This window comes from Hypomesus nipponensis, chromosome 10 (genome assembly GCF_054491055.1).
Source record: "Hypomesus nipponensis isolate SF chromosome 10, ASM5449105v1, whole genome shotgun sequence".
In the NCBI taxonomy this organism is placed as follows: domain Eukaryota; kingdom Metazoa; phylum Chordata; class Actinopteri; order Osmeriformes; family Osmeridae; genus Hypomesus; species Hypomesus nipponensis.
Genome location: NC_140370.1, coordinates 5,810,740 through 5,829,423, shown reverse-complemented (window position 1 = coordinate 5,829,423; position 18,684 = coordinate 5,810,740). Strand labels below are relative to the sequence as shown.

Below are 18,684 nucleotides of genomic sequence, written 5' to 3'. Positions count from 1 at the left end.
TCCTGTCTGCTGCTGTCGGCATGGTAACAGGTGTGCCCAACCCTGCGACTGCAATGGTTATGTGGGATTAGGATTAGAAAGTCTCTCAGTATGTCACGGCAATCTCACCTCGGCAAACTCACACGCTGACAGAGAATCTTTTGTGTGTGTGTATGGAAGTGTGTATTTTGTTGTCACATGTACTTTACACACACATTGAGACAATCCCTTGATGGTTGCTGTTGAATGGTTAAAGTTTACTTTGAATTGGAGTTCCGCTTGTAAGACATCAATGACTGATTCCTGTGGTTCTAACCAAGAGCCGCATCTTTAAACCCTCCTAACAGCTTTGGTGGGGTCAAGTGCTGTGTTGTCACATGGTTGAACAAGACTGAAGATCTATATGGATTCGTAGCACCTGATTATCCACACCATCTGAGAAACTACCCCCGCCCCCTTTCTCTCTTTCTCTCGTTATCTTTTATGGTTGTCTCGAACAATCACCATTCCAATTGTTCGGAGATCTCTAATCCCGCCTTAGATCCCAGTAATGCAGTGCAGCCTAATAGGATCGACTGTATTAACCCTGATGACAATACCACCAGCTGTCACAGAGCCCCCTATTGGTCAGCCTGTGGAACTGGGGGATGGAGGGAGGGATAGAGGGAGGGAGGGATGAAGCAGAAGGCAGAGAGAGGAAGGGAGGGAGGGAGGGGGTGAGAGAGAGATTGCTTAGAAAGTGTGGGATGCTTAGTTCCGTGTGGAGTGACAGAGAGCGAACAAGTCGGCAGAGCACAAAAAATATATATATTCAAGGAGGACAAACAGCCAACTACTTGGGCTTTTTTTGTGTCTTCGTCTGCAAACCGATTTCAGTTTCACTCCTTTTTTTCCCTCTTTAGATTTTTTATTCCATTCTTCACTTTCCCCTCATTTGCATTCGTCTTGGGTCTTCTATTCCTTCTTCCCCCCATCCTTTGGCCTTTCTTTTGATCTTCCACCTGGCTTCTATATCTCCCTCACTTCCTGTCCAGTCATCCGTCCATTGTCTGAGTCTGTGGCTCTCTATGGGCGAGTGAGCACGGCTGCCCGGCTGGACTGAGGGGGTGTCTGTGAGGTTCTGACCAGGATGGCCGTGGCACTGGACGAAGTTTGGGGGCGGGTGAAGAATGTGTGCAAGCAGAACGGACTCCTCATCCTGTCCGTGTTGGCCGTGGTTATCGGCTGTCTGCTGGGCTTTTTCCTCAGGGGAAAGCAGCTCTCTGAGCAGGTCAGTCCCTCACCTGTCTCCCCTCCTCCCAAACCTTATACAGCCCTCCCCTCTTTCCAGACCCAGACCCAGACCCAAACCCAAACCCAGACCCACCTGTCCCTCCCCTGGAAATTATAGTGGCATCCTAATTGATCAATTTTCTCTTCTTCTCATTGTCTTCTCCTGGTCCCTTTTTTTTTTACAAGATAGCAAACAAGCCTTCACTGTGCATCAAACTAGCTAGAATTATCCTTCCAGCACGATTGCATCATGTTCACACCCTCTGTGGTTGAACGATCTCACCCTGTAGAGCACAGGTTGTGTTACAGGTGGACCTCAGGTTCTTGGTCTTCACCAGGAACTAGACACAATATGTCAGTTGGAGAAATTGATGAAACAAGGCAGAATGCAGTAGTTTATTGATTTGTCTGTTCCAAATGCCAAGCACGTCACATCAGACTCAGACAAAGCTGCATAAAATATTTGTGAAGCAACTGTCGCTTGAGATTAGGGATCAGTCATATTGACAGGCTTCCTTGGTTGAGAGTAATTGAATGATAAATGAAATGATTTTCCCTTTTTTGACAATATGTGTGTGTGTTTGTGCATGTTAGTGAGGCAGCCTAAATGTACATTTAAATCTTTTCTATATATTGGGAAATTATGTAACCTCATATTGAGCTTCAAAGGCTTGTAAGTGTAGATGGATTACAGTTTTTATCAATCGCTTTGATTCAATTCTCGAATGGGAATTATTTGTTTTCAAAACTCTGAACAAATAGTTTATTGTTCACACCAGATTAGAATTTGTTATTAATTTAAGCAATTTGCATTTGTTTTGGCACGTGTGCAAAAGAGTAAGTACAATTGTCTACAATTGGGCAAAATAACTACATGCGCATGGATGCTGATCAAAACTGATGAGTTGATTCTTAGTGACAGTCAAAAACTTCACAACTTCTGAACATTCTTTCATTGTGTGAGCCCTCACATGCAAAATGATTACAGTGATTCAATGATCAAATCTGTCAGACATATATGTATATTCCCCAAAAATGAACATGGAATGTTGATGATTTCTGCCAAATTGTCAAATTACCTGCCAGGTGACAAAGTAATGAAATAGGAATGACAATCTGACCAATGATGTAACCCATTTCTTCCTCCTTTTTTTCATGGATGTCATTTTGTGACAATTTTCTGTTCACTCAATGTGCTTTTACATGTAAGACGTGTAAAAATGTGCATGCAAATGTGAAAGCATCTAACACATTTCTACAAAAACAAATGTACTGTATACATACAAAATACATATTTTTTTCTGTGTACATCAGTATTATACAGTATCAAAGTTTTCCAGCAACTTGTAGCAACAGTTGAAATTGGTATCTAAAAAGCTCACTGTGATACACAATAGCATTCAGCTAGACAAACCTGACTTAATTGAATTGTACAATAATTAGACAGTGTGAATTAAAAAAGTAGAACAAAATTGAAATTTGTTTACAACAAACGTTTCCATGGTTGACCTCCATGGTGAAAAAACATCTTAACATTTTGACCAGTATGGCTCACACAATGACAAAATAACTTTTCATTTTGGTGGCATCGGCCAATTCACTGATGCAAGAACTAGGTTTTGAAACATGAATAAAATGTTTTGGTTGAGATACTACCTTTTGCAGACATGCAATAGAGTTGTGATGTCCCATTAAATAGTTGTGACGATTGCACTTATAGTTTACAGAATGTTAAGACTGTTTCCAAAAAGGACCAACGCAATTGAGAAAAACTGTAATTCAAAATAATAATATGCATGGATTCCATGAAGTACATTGACATTATAAGCCTATTGTGTTTTTCAAATGTACTTAATAACAAACACAGGAGTGCAATACATCCATACAAGACCCAGTAGAGATGAAAAGACAGGAACCAGGCGACAGAGGGCCAGGAGTTTCAATAGGAGCTCATCTCTACTTGTGACACTGCCAACTGAGAGGACAAATAAAGAACAAAAGCATGATTTTTCTTCTAATCTTAGATATATTCTGAGAACACGTTCTTTTGTTAGCTTTGAAGAGCTCCTTCTGCAATCAGTGAGTGTCATTTTCTTTGATGTTGACGTGAGACAAACAAAGAAATAAACAGATAGGAAGATGGAAAAGATTTCAATGGCAAAATGGCGGGCGATGATTTTTCCCAGACGACTCCATAAATACATAGTGGAGTCGTTCATTCCTGCCTCAGCGTGAACCATTGTTTAAGCTTGCAGAAGCTCAGATGATACTCCTGTTCCAGAAGTAATGATGAAACTGGAGACTTGTTTACACAGACTTTATGGCTGCCAGAACATGCAATACACTGTAGTCAAGACATCCGCATTTGAATGTCGTAGAAAACTGTAGAAAACTAATTTAGCCTTACAGTAGGCCTACTGGAGTTAGTCAATTTAATTGATATTTGTCCCAAACAGACATAATTGGAGCAGTGAGGTGCCACAATTGCTCTGCTGGCAGGTGCTAGGGTCAGATTCCTGTTGCTTTGTGACATTATTTCTCTCATTTAAATCACACACTCCATCATCACCATGTCCTCACCAATCATTGTTACCATGATTGCTAGCTATGGTTCTACTCTATTTTTGGTTGACTATTCCTTCCTTCACTTCTTCATACTGTCATATTCCCTCTGTCTCCCTCAGCTTTCCTTTGCTTCCCCTCCCCCTCGTAACTCACGTTCAGCTACTGTCTCCTTCTTCCCCAGAATCTAATGTCCCATCCTACACATCCCACAATGCATCACCAACCTTACCCTGCAAATTGGTTAGGCAATTAGTTGATGAGGGATTCAGAAAGTAATCTTTCAGTAACCTCTATTCAGTTCAATCAATTGTCAGAGGGCCCCCAGTACTGCTAATCAGTCTGTGGATATCAGCTGTGTTATAAGCCTAGGGTCCAATTACTTTTCCAATGAGAAAAACTAGATATGGGAATTAAAACTGCATAGCAAACACATATTTCATTTCTCAGCCTGTTTCAGTCAACCTCAGGAGGAAGAGCAGCTACAATACCTTCAACTTTTTCTTCCTGATCTGTTGTGTGTCCAATTAAAAGATAGTCTACATCTGGTGCTTGCAGATTATATCAACAATCTACACCACAATTGATACACTCAATCCTAAAACAACACCCTTAGATGTGTTACTTTTCTCTTGCATTTGTACTTTGCAAGTTGCGTCATTGAAAGGTCTTAACTTGTTAAATGTGCACAACTGAGAAAAGCACACAGCTCCTCCCAATGGACACAATCCGGAGGGATGGGGTTGACACAAACTAAACATTGTTGGTGATGACTCCGAACTGCCTCTGCAAAGATGATTTATTGCTTGTTTTTTGAAAGTCTGGTACCATCAATACACAACGTCATTACATGCACATTCATCACCGGTGTTGATGTGACCAGCTGGACAGTCACACGGGGCTCTATGAAGGTCCCAGAAGATGTCAGGTCACAGGGACAGCTGATAAATGGACAGGGGGCAGAAGAACAGTCACAAAGAGATATCGTATATGTCATGTAGCATCCCTGTGAAAGATAAACACTTGTTCTGTTCTTGCACAGTTGCTTTTTAGTACAGTTATCTGCTGAAATAACAGGACTACTGTCCTCTTTGCTATGTCTCTGTCTCTCTCTGTCTTTAACACACATATACACATGCATACCCAAAGCACTAATTCACTGGTTTTATTTTACTGTCCCCTGTGTCCATGTAGGAGGTAAAATACTTCCAGTTTCCAGGAGAGCTTCTTATGAGGATGTTGAAAATGCTGATTCTGCCACTGGTCGTTTCCAGGTACGGGTGAATTATTCATTTTTTGCCACCCCCAAAGGTCAACCTTTAGATGAAATACTGTAAGAGTTTTTACTCCAGATGTTGAGCTGCAGTTCCTGGAAAATAATGTGGTCCTCGTCTTTGTTGTTGAAGCCCTACATGCAACCTTTAAATCCTTTTTCTCTCCCTTACTGGTTGCACAGTGTTATGTTTCGCAGACTGTTGTCAAATCTATGGAGTTATTCTCTCACACCATGCAGTTATGAGATCTGTGGAATGATCCACACTTCATATCCATGCTATGTATAAACCCTCTATAAATGTAAACTTATAGTTCAGGAGACATACATGACATGTATACCAAGTTCGACTGTATGACTGAACTTTTTTCTACCACGCATATTTTGCAAGGACCTTGCAGAAAGGTTGTCTCCAAATCAGCTTTGCCTCAACTATCCTCCTTCTGTCAGAAACATCAAAAGCTTTCCAATGTTTTTGGTGATTAGGTTCGTACTGCTACAATGCATGCATTCATGCATGTCTTTGGTTGGCTGATATATTATACTTTGATACTTTGGCATAGCTCAGTGTTGACACTGGCACCAATGACCAGATGAGTGTTATTTTGGGGAACCTTTTTTTTTATCTGTTAGGCTGAAAATGTGTATTCTTTTTATGGCTTGTTGTAGTTTTGCAAGCATACATACTGCCCCATTCCCTGGCTGACTATTTTTGAGGCAAATCCCCAGTGCTCTGACTGCCTCTAGTTGTGTACCCAAGGCTGGTTCTGTCCAATGCAAAAAAAACTAAATAACAAATCATGCAAACACTGATTACACGCAGGACGCTTTGTGCAATAAGCTACTTACAATCCATGCAACAGCAAAGACTGGATGAGAAGTTGATCCCCTCTGCCTCCTGTCTCTCCCTTTAACCCTGTCCCTCCCTTATTTCCCTTTTTCTCTAACCCTCGATTCTAGTGTTATTTCTGTCCCTCCATCCCTCCCGCCTCACCTCCGGTTTAAGGTCAGATCAGTCTGTGCTCCAGTACCCGAGTTAAACACATGCACAGGTAAAGTTCACACAAGTGCACGCAATGCCCTCTGCTACAGAGGCCGCTGGGCACGTGAGGGTTAGCAATGTTAATTACAACTAATCTAGAATGCTGCATGCTGGCAGCAGGCCATGGCTAGCCAAGCTCAACAGCCTTCATCTGCCCCACTTCCATTTGAATCAGGAAACCTGCACCTGTCGGCCAGACAAATGATTAGGAGGGAATACACGCTGTGTCTTTGAGAATTGGCAGATACTGTTGCTACCCTGCCGGCTTTCTTGATGTAACAGATCAAGAAAAAAGCAGGCTGGATGATAAACAATGTACTTGAACCTGGCAGTTTGATGTTAAGGAATAAAATGACTAAAAGAGAGAGAAAGACAAAGAAAGAGAGAGAGATAGAGAACAAAAGTTCTAGGAAACTATTCAGACTCCTGTGGAGACGATCCATAACCACGTCAACACTGATTTGGAATCCCAGTCTATCCTTTTCGCTCTCTCACTCTCATTCAAGCCACAAAATAACATTTCAATGTCCTCCATGCACAGGTAGGCAAGCAGGGAAGGCCGAGTGCCTACTGATAACGGCCAGTAGACCAGAGTTGATCTGGTGGACATACAAGCCTGTAGTGTGTCCCCATTTCTTCCAGCACCATCTGCCCAGCAGCCAAAGCAGAAACCAGATTATCTCATGAACACGTCATGCACAAGCAAACCCTGCAGCCTCCTCAGATCACATTCTAGTTACCACTGGTTTTCTGAATCGATGGGATTACAAGGTCCGTGACCGGAAACAACCAGATTTCTTTGGGGCATGCAGTACAATGTACCTAATCACAATCCCAGTGTAGTCCCAAAGATATTGGACTTGCTTATTTTAGACACGGCCTGCAGTTGGGACCACGGGTTCAAAGGTCAGTCCCAGTTGTAATGGTGTAAAGAGAGTGGACATTAATCTTCTCAGTCCCAGAGTTGGGGCTGCACTGAACCAGGTGGACGCCTACCAGTTGTGTTCATAGGCCTCAACATGTCCAAGCATCCATGGAGACCAGATGATCCGGTGTCTGCACAGTGTCTGTGTGCAGCACATTTGGGAGTGTTTAATGTGGGAGGACTTGAAATGGCACACTGCTCAGTTCACAGTTCACACAGAGCATGTGGTGGCAGGGATTATATTTTCATTATTCCAAAAACTCTTGCCTTATCTCTCGTCCTTGATCTGTGTTGGATACCGCGATGGTGCCATCGTTCTCTGATTACAATCCCAATGTAATCCGTGTGGCCGGGATAAATAATTTCTCTGAACGTCCACTCTCTTTTAGATGAATAGTTTTGATCAATCAAAAGCTGACTTATTACAGTCAGAATGATTGCTTACCCTCCGTGCCTGGCCCCTGTGGAATTGACTGTTTGCTTACTGAACCTTCTTATTGAGTTTGAAATGGTCAGGTGGTGGATGTACAATTATGACATTTGTGGGTGGATGTAATTGCACTTTTAATTGATGTTCCTTGTAGGTTATTATACTGTGGATTCTCTTTAAGAGAAGTGAGTTGCTTTGCATTTTGATTCACGATTATGATTCAATTGTGGGTGAGTTCATATTTAGCTGTTGTTGTTGTTGAATCCAAGCCTGCAGTCTTTTCCAGTCAATACAGTATATGTCTGTTGACCCTCCGAGGAGTAAAGCCCTCATATTGGAGAAAAATCCTGACTGATTATTACTTAAACTGAGCTGGTCAAACAATGAACTGAAGTCAGATAAGCATGACTTTAGAGAGAATTGTTTATCCTAATCCGTGTAGACAGACATGTTGCCTGCACAGTGCCCTGCAGATCATCTAAGCAGGGAACAGTCATGAACCGGAGACACAAACAGTTGAGGCAGTAGAAAGGAGTAGCATTGTCATTCAGCCAAGCATTCACCCCTGTGTTTGCAGCCTGGACCAGCACAGTGCATCACCCATCTCTCACTTAAACTCTTCAGCACTCACAAATGTTCCCATTTGAAGCCTATTGTGACATGGCACTAGTGATTCTATGAATAGCCTTGGTCTTGAGAAACCTTCCTGACCCTGTGATTCCAGAGTTAACAGACGGCCTTGTTGAGCTATCTAAGGCTAAGTCACTCAGGACTATGTACAAAGGACAGTGTGACATATTATTTTGCCTCACATGTCCCTCAGGGACCTAAATCTCATGTTCAGTTTGACAATGGGCTTCATGTATCACCAAACCGCAACACAGATGGTAACCTGTGTAATTGGTGACCACCTAACAGCAAGAACTGTCCATTGGTGCCAAACAAACAGTCTCAAATCTCAAGGTAGGATTAGTCTGATGCTCTTGTACAGAAAAGGTGCCGCAGTGTAAGCCCTAAACTCCTGCTGTCCCATGCCCTTCTGTCACCCACATGGTGACCTCCTCTGTTTCACATGGCGTGTGTGCAATCCCTACTCTACTCTACCTCGACCCAATCCCTCCAATCACACACACACACACCCACACCTACACGGATGTGTCCATATGAAGATACACAAACACACAGCCATGGGTGCAACTGCTGTCACACATGCAAACAAACAGAGCAGTATTTTTTGGTAGGCAATAAGAAGCCCGAATTGAACCAGAGAAAATGATAACCAAGATCAATAACCACTCCTGACAGTGAAATTAAAATGAACTTTTGAATATTTAGTCAAAACAATCCCTTATAGCCCTGCTTACAGTAACATATTGTTCTTCCTGTGTACGTGTACACAGGAAGAATGACAGTGAACGTCTGTTACTTGGAGTTGTGTGGGTTTCCGTGAGCCAGCTGTATTCCTCTGGTTGATGGTATGTACGATTATCTTTGAACCCCCCACCCCCCCCCCCCCCCCACACCTCCTCAATTCCCAACATGTGGATTTGACACATCTGCTAATACGTCCTGCATATAGGGGCCTGACCAACTGAATTTTTTCTCGGCTGATATATTTTGTGCTTTTAAACATTGATTGGCATGATGCATTTATGGTGGAGGTTTGTCAAAAATAGGGAGACACACTCAAATGTTTTTGTTGTTGTTGTTGTCAGGTAGTTGTTTAGCCAAAGCAACACAACTGAAACCACAGTAAGGAAATATGATGCTTTAGAAGATTAGCCTAGATTTCTGTGTCTTTATGCCATTATGATGCCTAACAGTATCTTAGTCCCATAGTAGTTTCATTTTAGTAGTTAACCTCAAAACATGCTAGTGTTAGATATTTAATTCAACCCACACATAAGCAGTGAAAAAACAAAGAAACACTCATTTAGGTAAAAACGTTTTTTTTCAGCTTTTAGCTAGTGCTGTGCTTCACGACACTGGCGTAGTTGCCTTGGCATTCCCCCTTCCCCCCTACCCTCCCTACCTGTGTTCCCCCTGTGGTTTCTGTACATCTGGCCTTCGTGGAAACAAGGCTCTGTGAATGCCAACCAGCCAACTCCTGTTGGGCTGCCAAGAGTTTGCAGAGATCAGAGCCTTTAAGACTTCCAAAAGCCTCCCCAGCCACTGTGAGAATGTAACCTCAGTAGGAGGGCTCCTGGCCAGCCACCACATCTTAGATTGCAGTCTGGGACGGAAGGAAAAAGGCTGTGACTGATCCTACTTCCTGGCCAAGAAGTAAGATTATTAAATAGGGTTTCTGGGTAGTTTTGGTCTATCAAGTGTCATGATAGATGAGATGGTGATACACATATCTAGTATCCTCCCCTGCATTGATGCACTGAACACTGAACCACAAAAATGGGACAGGGGATTGGTGAAGGACGGTTTTAATTGTAAATGTTGACATTTGTTATCTACGGGCTACATTTCACTTGTGCAAGATTAAGTTGTCTGGCATAGTTTCATATTGTGGGGAGATTTGATCTTAATGAGTGCATGTAAGGACCTTGGCAATGCACAAGTGTGTGTGCATGTATGTGTATGTGTTTGTGTTTATGGATTACTGTTGAGTGTGAAGAGGGTGAGGGTGTCTCCTTAGTCTGTTTGTCCGCTCTAATATAAAACAATTTAAGATAGTCACGCATCAGCTCAGAAACATCTGTGGTGAAACATCTTACATAAGAGGCTTCTCTGGTTTAGAGGCAGGTTTCTTGAGGTTACCGATATTAACCATCCACCATCGACCAGGCCATACATGATCTAACGTTTGTTGGTTCTGAGAGTAAGATTACCGTGAGAAACTTTAGTCTGCCAGGGTAGGAGAGTTTTAAAAATGTGTTTTATCCCAGGCATGCTTATTGTGCCATCTTATCCAGTAGCCAATGGGAGAGAAAGCTCCTGCAGCCCTGTTTGTACAACTCTCCAACCTACTATCTGTTCTGTGCCCACAAACAGCGGTTCAGCTGCTCTGAAGTCCTGTCTGTTATGCGAGAAGCTGATGGATCTTCAAGAAGGGCTTTGCTCACCATGTCACATGTTTCTCGGCAACCCATGATGACAGGGTCAGTGGAGGGCCAACAGGGCATTACCCCTAGACCTCAGTCTTCTGTCTATTAGTCCTGCACAGAGGCAGGTGCAACGTTGAAGCCTAACATGCTTAACCAAATATGGTGCAGCTTGCTTTCCCAGACATACATTTCTGTGATACCAGATCAATCAGAAAAATAATTACTCTGTGGAGGTTGTTGGAGAGAAATGATTCATGAGCACGATTGATTGGATTTCAGCATCTCGTCCTCATTAACTGTATAGTGTTGAAAAAGCCACGGGGGGGAACAATCCTAAATAAACTCTGATGTAAAATGCATCTCTCTCAATGGTATATGTGCTTGAGATCAGGGTCAGCTGGCCAACCAAAGAATAGCATGTCCTAACTACATAATAAAGTGCTTTCGTACGTTGTGAGGAAGGTTGACTCAGGGAGCAAAATATTGATGCTCTTAGTGCTTTCACTGACCTTCTAAGCTGCATGGTTCCTCTCTATATTCTCTCCCTGACTCTGGTTTCTCTCTGTCTGTTTCTCTCTTCTTCAGTTTGATGTCAGGGCTGGCAGCCCTAGATGCCAAGTGCTCCAGTCGCCTGGGCATCATGACCGTCTCCTACTACCTATGGACCACATTTGTGGCGGTGGTGGTTGGCATTGTCATGGTCTCCATCATCCACCCAGGTGGCGCCGCCCAGAAGGAGGAATCCGATGAAAGCAGCAAGCCAATCATGAGCTCCGCTGATGCCCTGTTGGATCTCATTCGGTAGGAGCCTAATCCATCCCACCCTGACTGTCCTGCCTGCACTGTTGTACTGTTGTCATTGCACACCATCATTATAGTTTCTACAATGTTGTAACTCCAAAACGTACTCTCCCCAGTGGTGTGCGTCCACAAGTACCACAGCCATTTTGACCATGCCCTGTCATGTTTGGTCACAGAAAGTTGTTAGATCCAAGGGTAAATCCTATCCCTCTGTTGTATTTGAGCCCGCGCGTGAGAGAGAGAGAGAGAGAGAGAGAGAGAGAGAGAGAGAGAGAGAGAGAGAGAGAGAGAGAGAGAGAGAGAGAGAGAGAGAGAGAGAGAGAGAGAGAGAGAGAGAGAGAGAGAGAGAGAGAGAGAGAGGGAATTCTAAGTGCTTGAAAAGATGGTTCATACAGGAAAAGGAGTGGGATAAAGGACAAGAGGTGATTCAGAGCTTGGCCTTGGCAGCTGTCATCTGAAGGTTCTGCAGCTTCATGGCCATGCCCATGAGAAATGGCCCACTTCGTTGACACATATTCACAGACTCACTGTCAGGAGAGCAGAGCAAGTGGACCCAAATGCACTAGGCTCAAAAGGTGTATTAACTAACACAAAAGATACAAAACCTCAGATACAAACAGGAACCAATCTACAGGGAACACATAGGACAGGAACACACCTGGAACCACTGCTCACACAGGAACAAGAAATGACAACTCACACAGGAACATAACCAGAACAGACTAACAATCAGTCAAAGACTACACAAGGGGGGAAAAAACATCTGTACATATGGAAATCTATTACAGACAAGGAGCTGATGTGTTAGTGGAGCTAGGAACCAGGAGGGAGAGTTTAGAGAGAGCGACATGTGCACACCACAGACACACAGAGACTGACAGGCAATACAGGGAAAACACCAGGGTATGGCCATGTCCATGACCCTTATGGTTCCTGAACAGTATCTAACAGGGACGTAACCAGGTTAGGTTATATGATGTTACTAATTCCAAAATCCATCCTGCATTGTGATTTAGATTTCTTCATATCTCAAATGTACCCTGATTAAAACCTGGGAACATGTGAAACTCCTGATGCACATCCAGTACTTACACAGCAGCTTCAACAAGGCTGACCTGCGGATTGTAGCATGTATGTGCTGCCTGTGTGTGTGTGTGTGTGTGTGTGTGTGTGTGTGTTTGTGTGTGTTTTCCAGTGCACAGCTGTGCGTAGGATTTATCTCGCAAAGCTCCTTTAGGATCATCTATCAAGCCAGTGTGTATGTGCACTCGTGTGCCTGTACTCGTGTTTTGAGTATAATGACTTCAGTATGTATGTGTGTTTTTAATGCACTCATAGTCAATTATGGGCATATAAGGCACTGTCCTGTTCTAATTCCAACAACGGTTAATTAGCCTGCTTTGTTCACAGCCACTGTTAAAGACTGGGCTGGAGAACAGAGCTGTAGAACCTACTACTGACTGAATACAGTGTGAGGCTTCTATGAAAATCCTTATGTCATCACTGACTCCTGTCCTCATTTTAATGGTCTGTATGGATTATCTACTGTATGTTTAAAAATACAATTGATCTGCGAACAGGATAGCCTATCGTGTTTGTCTGCCACATTGTTCAAATTGATATTCTATAAAACCTGAATATTTACAGCATATCCACACACCTGTAGCATCACCCTTTTCAATTTGTGAAGAAAAACTGTGAGTCACAGGATTTAGTGTAATTAGTGTCCCAGACGTGGGAGACCCTATTACAGACAGAAGATTACATTCTTGTCTTCAGAAATTGTCAGGTGAACAGACAATTTTTTCCTAACCCCACCTGTCGTTGGAAGAATGTAGCTTTGCGTGGCCATGTGCCAACGGGTGAGACAGCAAGTCCTTTCCTTCCTCTCTCTTAATTGTGGGAGTTAAACAGGAGGAGATTACGGCTTGTCCTTCATCTTCATCTTGCCTTAGCAGCTGAGGACCATATGCTGCAGAGCAGAGCCACAAAGAACAAGAAAAACGATGTATTGGGGGGCTTGCAATGTTTTACTTGTCCATTAAAGGACCTAGTTCATCCATGCATCTACTGGACTTGCAATCATACAACTCTAGTTGCTATCCTGTAAATGATAGTAATTACACTGTATGCCATCAGTCATGCTGGTCTACCTCATCAGTAACAAATTACAGAAGACTGTGTTGATCTTGAGGCATCATGATTGAGGAAATCCAGTGATGCCAGATGCTTTTTGCAATAAGTCCCAAGTTTGTACGTGCTTTCATCCAAAGCACGTACAAATTGTGTATGTAGATGGTACAGCAGATGAAGGATAAGAAGTGCACTTGAAGCACAGTTTTAGAGCATGTCAGTAGTCAGAATCAAGGAATGGTCTGTATTTACTAGCAACATCTCCACAACCAGGCACGGTAAACAGAAATAATAATGTGGAACAATAGATTCTTAACTGCTGTGGTGCAGAGTACAGCCTTGGCCAAAAGTATTGGGAGCAACATACATTTTGTGTTTGCAAAGCTTATTGGGCCTTGGCATAAAATGACTGCTAACATAATTTCAGTAAGTCATATCATCAGCACAGAGGAAAGTGTGAACTAGTTCTAGCCAGGTGAAATCACTCTATCGTTCTGATTGGATTTTGTGAGCAGATTCACTGCTGTAAAAGAGTTGACTATTTGCATATATTCGTTTTTTTCTGCCATATTGCGATTCCAATATTCTATAGAAACGTGAACAAAAAATCCTCAAATACTGAACCAGCAAACTTTGCAAAACACACCATTTTTCATTGCCATAACTCATGGCCACGACTGTATAGTACAACAAGCTCAGCCATGAGAGCAATATCAAACCCTTTTGTGGGTGCAGTCCCCTGCCAGAGGTGGAACAACAGAATCTCAAACACAACATGCAGGGAAGGGACAAATTCACAGGTATTACCACATCAGAAAGACTTTTTGTGACACTACTACTAAAAGGACGTGTTGTAAGAAGCAGTGAAACACTATGAATAAATGTTTCAAGTAAGCATGTTGGATAGATAAAGTTTCCTAGCTGCACTTTTGCAACATTCTGGGCTGCAATGATAAAAAATATAGTTCTAGAATGCATTTAAACCTTATTGCTTTTTTACCCTCTTAATTTTTTAAACCATTCATCCAGTTAAGAATAATAACAATTCCCCAATTTTCTTTTCCAGCAACATGTTCCCAGCCAACCTGGTTCAAGCTACTTTTCAACAGGTAAATATAAGAGAATTATCATATATAGTTGGACAGGGTGGTTGAGGGAGAATCTTTTGTGTGTGTGTGTGTGTGTGTGGTGTGTGTGTGCAATATAAATAACTCACCCATCACCTTGTTACAACTGACTACAGTAGAATCAGAATCAGAATTGGTTCGCCATGAAAGTTCACACAGACAAGAAATGTACTGTGGCAGGAAGGTGCATACATTAAACATAGAAGAACAAATACTAACTGTAGAACTGTACTGTTACTGTCACAGTGACTGCAACACAGTGGGTTCCATCAATCCGATATCATGAGATGTACCTCCCTGTTATCTTGTAGTACCGGACCCAGAGTATTCCCATCATGAAATCTCCCAAGCCGACGGTGGGACAGGACCTCACAGAGAGCACCACACGTAGGGTCTTCATCTACGGTGTCCAAGACGACAACGGCACCGACATCCAGAACTTCTCCCTGGACCTGACGCCGCCGCCGGACATCCTGATGCGTACGCTCCCTGGCACGAGCGACGGCATGAACGTCCTGGGGATCGTCATCTTTTCTGCCACCATGGGTGAGAGGAGCCACACACACACTCAAACAGTCCCTCACTGACCGAATCAGTCACTCACTCACTACTCACTCAACTATTGCAGTGTGATTGCGTGGTGTGTACAAAGTGAATTTCCCTGATATCGTCTGTGATCTATCTCTCCAGGCATCATGCTGGGTAGAATGGGGCCCAACGGCAGCGCCTTGGTCAACTTCTGTCAGAGCTTGAATGAAGCCGTCTTGAAGATTGTGGCCATTGTCATCTGGTAAGAGGTGTGGTGTGACAGTTACCCACATCGAACCTTCAGACGACACATAATCATCTATTTCACTGTCAGCTCAGTGAAGAGGCGGATGAAAGGGATAATGACTCCCATTCAACAAAACAAAAAAAATGGAAGGAATAAAAAACATTTTAAAAAGCTGTCCTCTGACTAACAATGAGAGATGTCAGCTAAACACGACTTCCTGTCCTCCCGCGGGCAGGTATTTCCCCTTCGGCATTGTCTTCTTGGTGGCCGGGAAGATCCTGGAGATGGATGACCCGTCTGCCATGGGTAAGAAGCTGGGCTTCTATGCCATCACGGTGGTGATGGGCCTGATACTGCATGGCCTCTTTATCCTGCCGGCCATGTACTTCTTCATCACCAAGAAGAGCCCCATCGTCTACATCAGGGGCATCCTGCAGGCCCTGCTCATCTCCCTCGCCACGTCGTCAAGGTGAAGGCCACAGCTCCCCCAGGTCACCACCACCCCCCCACATCCCACCCCCACTCTCACTGGTCACCTTAGACCTCTTTCCTTTTCATGTTCTCTCCTACCTTATTTTCTGATCCCACTGATTGTTTCCAGGCCCTATCCCCAACTAGGTCTATATTTGTTTTTGAGGCTCAATCTCTTCTCCAACAGAACTGATGGGGCTGATATTGGGGTAGATGATGGTCTTTTTTATGTGAATACCTCTAAAGGATGACATCTGGTTTGGCGAAAATAATAGAATGCATGTCTCTAAAAGAAATCTCCAATTATATGGGAATCATTCATGCCTGTCTGAATGAGGCTTTTGTCATGTTGGTTTTCCTGTAATTGAAATGACAGGAATGTGGCAGAGTGATTGGCCACCCCTCGTTTGAGAAGGTCTCAACTTCATCTGTCTGAGGACCTGTCATGGGGCATGCAGACACCATTTCTCAAGAACAGTTGCTTGGTTTATTGATTTGGATATCATTGTATAGTATTTCTTCCTCGAAACACAAAGGTGTGAGATTGCAGTTGCAATTCTGAAGCTCTGAGATAATCTTGTCACATGGAGATTCTTGTTCATTTCTTTGCGTCTCTCAGCTCCGCCACGCTGCCTATCACCTTTAAGTGCCTCTTGGAGAACAACCACATCGACAGGCGCATCATCCGCTTTGTGCTCCCCGTGGGCGCCACCATCAACATGGACGGCACCGCTCTCTATGAAGCTGTGGCGGCCATCTTTATTGCCCAGGTCAACAACTATGAGCTGGACTTTGGCCAGATCATCACCATCAGGTACCCATGTACACAGTTCATTTTAAACCCCAGTCCAAACTGACGCACCTAAAATGAAATGAGACATGTCATTTAAGGTACAGTCACATGCACTAGCAGACTAAACAGCATCATTTAATCTACCCCCCTCTGAGCGCAGCTAACTCAGCGCAGTGGTTCAGAAGAGACAAACAGGCCCATCCCCCATTTCCTGCTAAACAGTTCCTACCCAGGTCCATTAAAAATGGTCTTGCCCTCCCCTGATTTAATGACATGGTAAATTGTAATAACATTAAGCAGACCTATCCTCATGGTCACCGACTGTGCCCAGTCCCTAATCCCCAAGCGGTAAGACCCATATGACCTGCATTACTTAGTCCCTCATCACGCCTCTGCATCATTTTGCATTTTGTTTGATGTAGTGGTCCGCAATCACAGTGGAGGTGGACCTGTGTGTACTCGTCCTCTGAAACTCCATACCAGCAGATCTGAGCATGCTAGCTTCTTAACTTCCCCAGACCCCACAAAGGACACCCACATAGGGCCAATGTTCCTATGTGTGTTTATGTGAGTGGTGGATGTATAAGTATTATATGTAGCTAGCTCTCTCTTTCTCACATACACGCAAACATTTTGTGAAGCACTAGATTCAAGATTCACTAGATTTTGAGTAGATTCAAATCTGGAGTGGTTTTGGTCCTCATTCACCTCAACAAAGACAATTCAGGTGTGAATTGAACTCAAGAAATTGTCAAGGTCCATTGTTAATCGTTTATCTTTCTTCTAGCATCACGGCCACAGCTGCAAGCATTGGTGCTGCAGGAATTCCACAGGCAGGCCTGGTCACCATGGTGATTGTGCTAACATCAGTGGGTTTGCCCACTGATGACATCACGCTCATCATTGCTGTGGATTGGGCTTTGTAAGTACGCTCATGTTACACTTTCATCTTAGTGGTGTGTTTTAATGCCTTACCATTACAGGTGCAAAGCACATATGTTTACAAGCACCTAGAGTGCTTGTATAAAGTATTTGATTGAATTGATTAAATAAATAAAAATAAAATAAAAAAGGGCAGAAAGGGTCAAAGTATCATGTGGCACAAAAGATGGCAGGACATGTATGGATGCCCCAGCCCCATCTGAGTGACTCTAAGGTAGCTGGGAAGCAGCCCAAAACAGACCCTCCATTTTGTGTCCCAGGGATCGTTTCCGCACCATGGTGAACGTGATGGGGGATGCCTTGGCCACGGGTATAATGGCTCACATCTGTAGAAAAGACTTTGTGAAAGAGGGGGAGCAGGTGAGTTGAGATCAATCATTTCACATTTGAAGCTTTATATTGTCATCTACACTAGTAAAAAAGGACTTTTACAGTGGAGGAGAGTTGGTGTCAACAAAGAGCTTCTTGACTCTGGGTAGAGATGGGCTGTGTATGCTTTGTAACAAGTAACTAACACACAGATGGGTTCTTACGCTGTTGTGTGGACCAGGTGCCTCTGATCTGCGAGACCAAGCCCATGATCAGCATCCAGCAGATGATGACCTACCAGAACCAGAAGAACGGCTGCTTCCAGCCCCCTCCTCCAGGGCTCAAGCAGGACCACCTGTCCCCTGACGTGGCCCGTCTGATCCAGCTGGAGGAGGGGGTCCGGCCAGCTGAGAAGAAGAAACACGCCCCCCACAGACGGGAGCACAAGGATAAGGAACACTGCTCCATAGACATGAATGGGCTGGAGACAAACGTATAGAACACAACCCCAGCCCGCCACCCACCTAGTTAACACCACAGTGACATGGAGGCAAGGGTCAGTGCTGGACTTACCTCTCTCACCCTGCAAGGTGACACCCACCTACTGGGGATTACAGAGGACCTGTTGGTCAGACTTTAATCTGCTTTACGACCCACATATGATTGTTTAGGTTTTGTGTATATATTTACCTGATATATTTGACTTGCACCAGCAGTGTGGGAGAAAAAGCATGCTGGTAGACTTTTTTGGATATAACAAACGGGTAAAAAGTGAGGGGTTGTGGAAAAGGTTG

General features: G+C 43.6%; 1 protein-coding gene across 1 annotated transcript; it reads left to right on the top strand.

Moving 5' to 3' along the window:
* Positions 1 to 1,108: 1,108 nt before the first annotated feature.
* On the top strand, positions 1,109 to 18,389 carry slc1a7a (solute carrier family 1 member 7a). The gene is made up of 11 exons (XM_084706826.1): positions 1,109 to 1,249; positions 5,008 to 5,087; positions 11,125 to 11,340; positions 14,540 to 14,582; positions 14,912 to 15,146; positions 15,291 to 15,390; positions 15,611 to 15,844; positions 16,466 to 16,660; positions 17,427 to 17,561; positions 17,842 to 17,941; positions 18,132 to 18,389. The coding sequence occupies exons 1-11, from the start codon at positions 1,109 to 1,111 to the stop codon at positions 18,387 to 18,389; spliced, it is 1,737 nt and encodes a 578-aa protein (XP_084562952.1).
* Positions 18,390 to 18,684: the final 295 nt, after the last annotated feature.

Excerpts from the sequence above, each read along its gene's own strand:
- slc1a7a (XM_084706826.1), top strand. The coding sequence starts at position 1,109 with ATGGCCGTGGCACTGGACGAAGTTTGGGGGCGGGTGAAGAATGTGTGC. Across the intron at positions 15,845-16,465 it reads TCCCTCGCCACGTCGTCAAG|CTCCGCCACGCTGCCTATCA; the intron begins GTGAAGGCCACA and ends TGCGTCTCTCAG. Across the intron at positions 16,661-17,426 it reads GGCCAGATCATCACCATCAG|CATCACGGCCACAGCTGCAA; the intron begins GTACCCATGTAC and ends TCTTTCTTCTAG.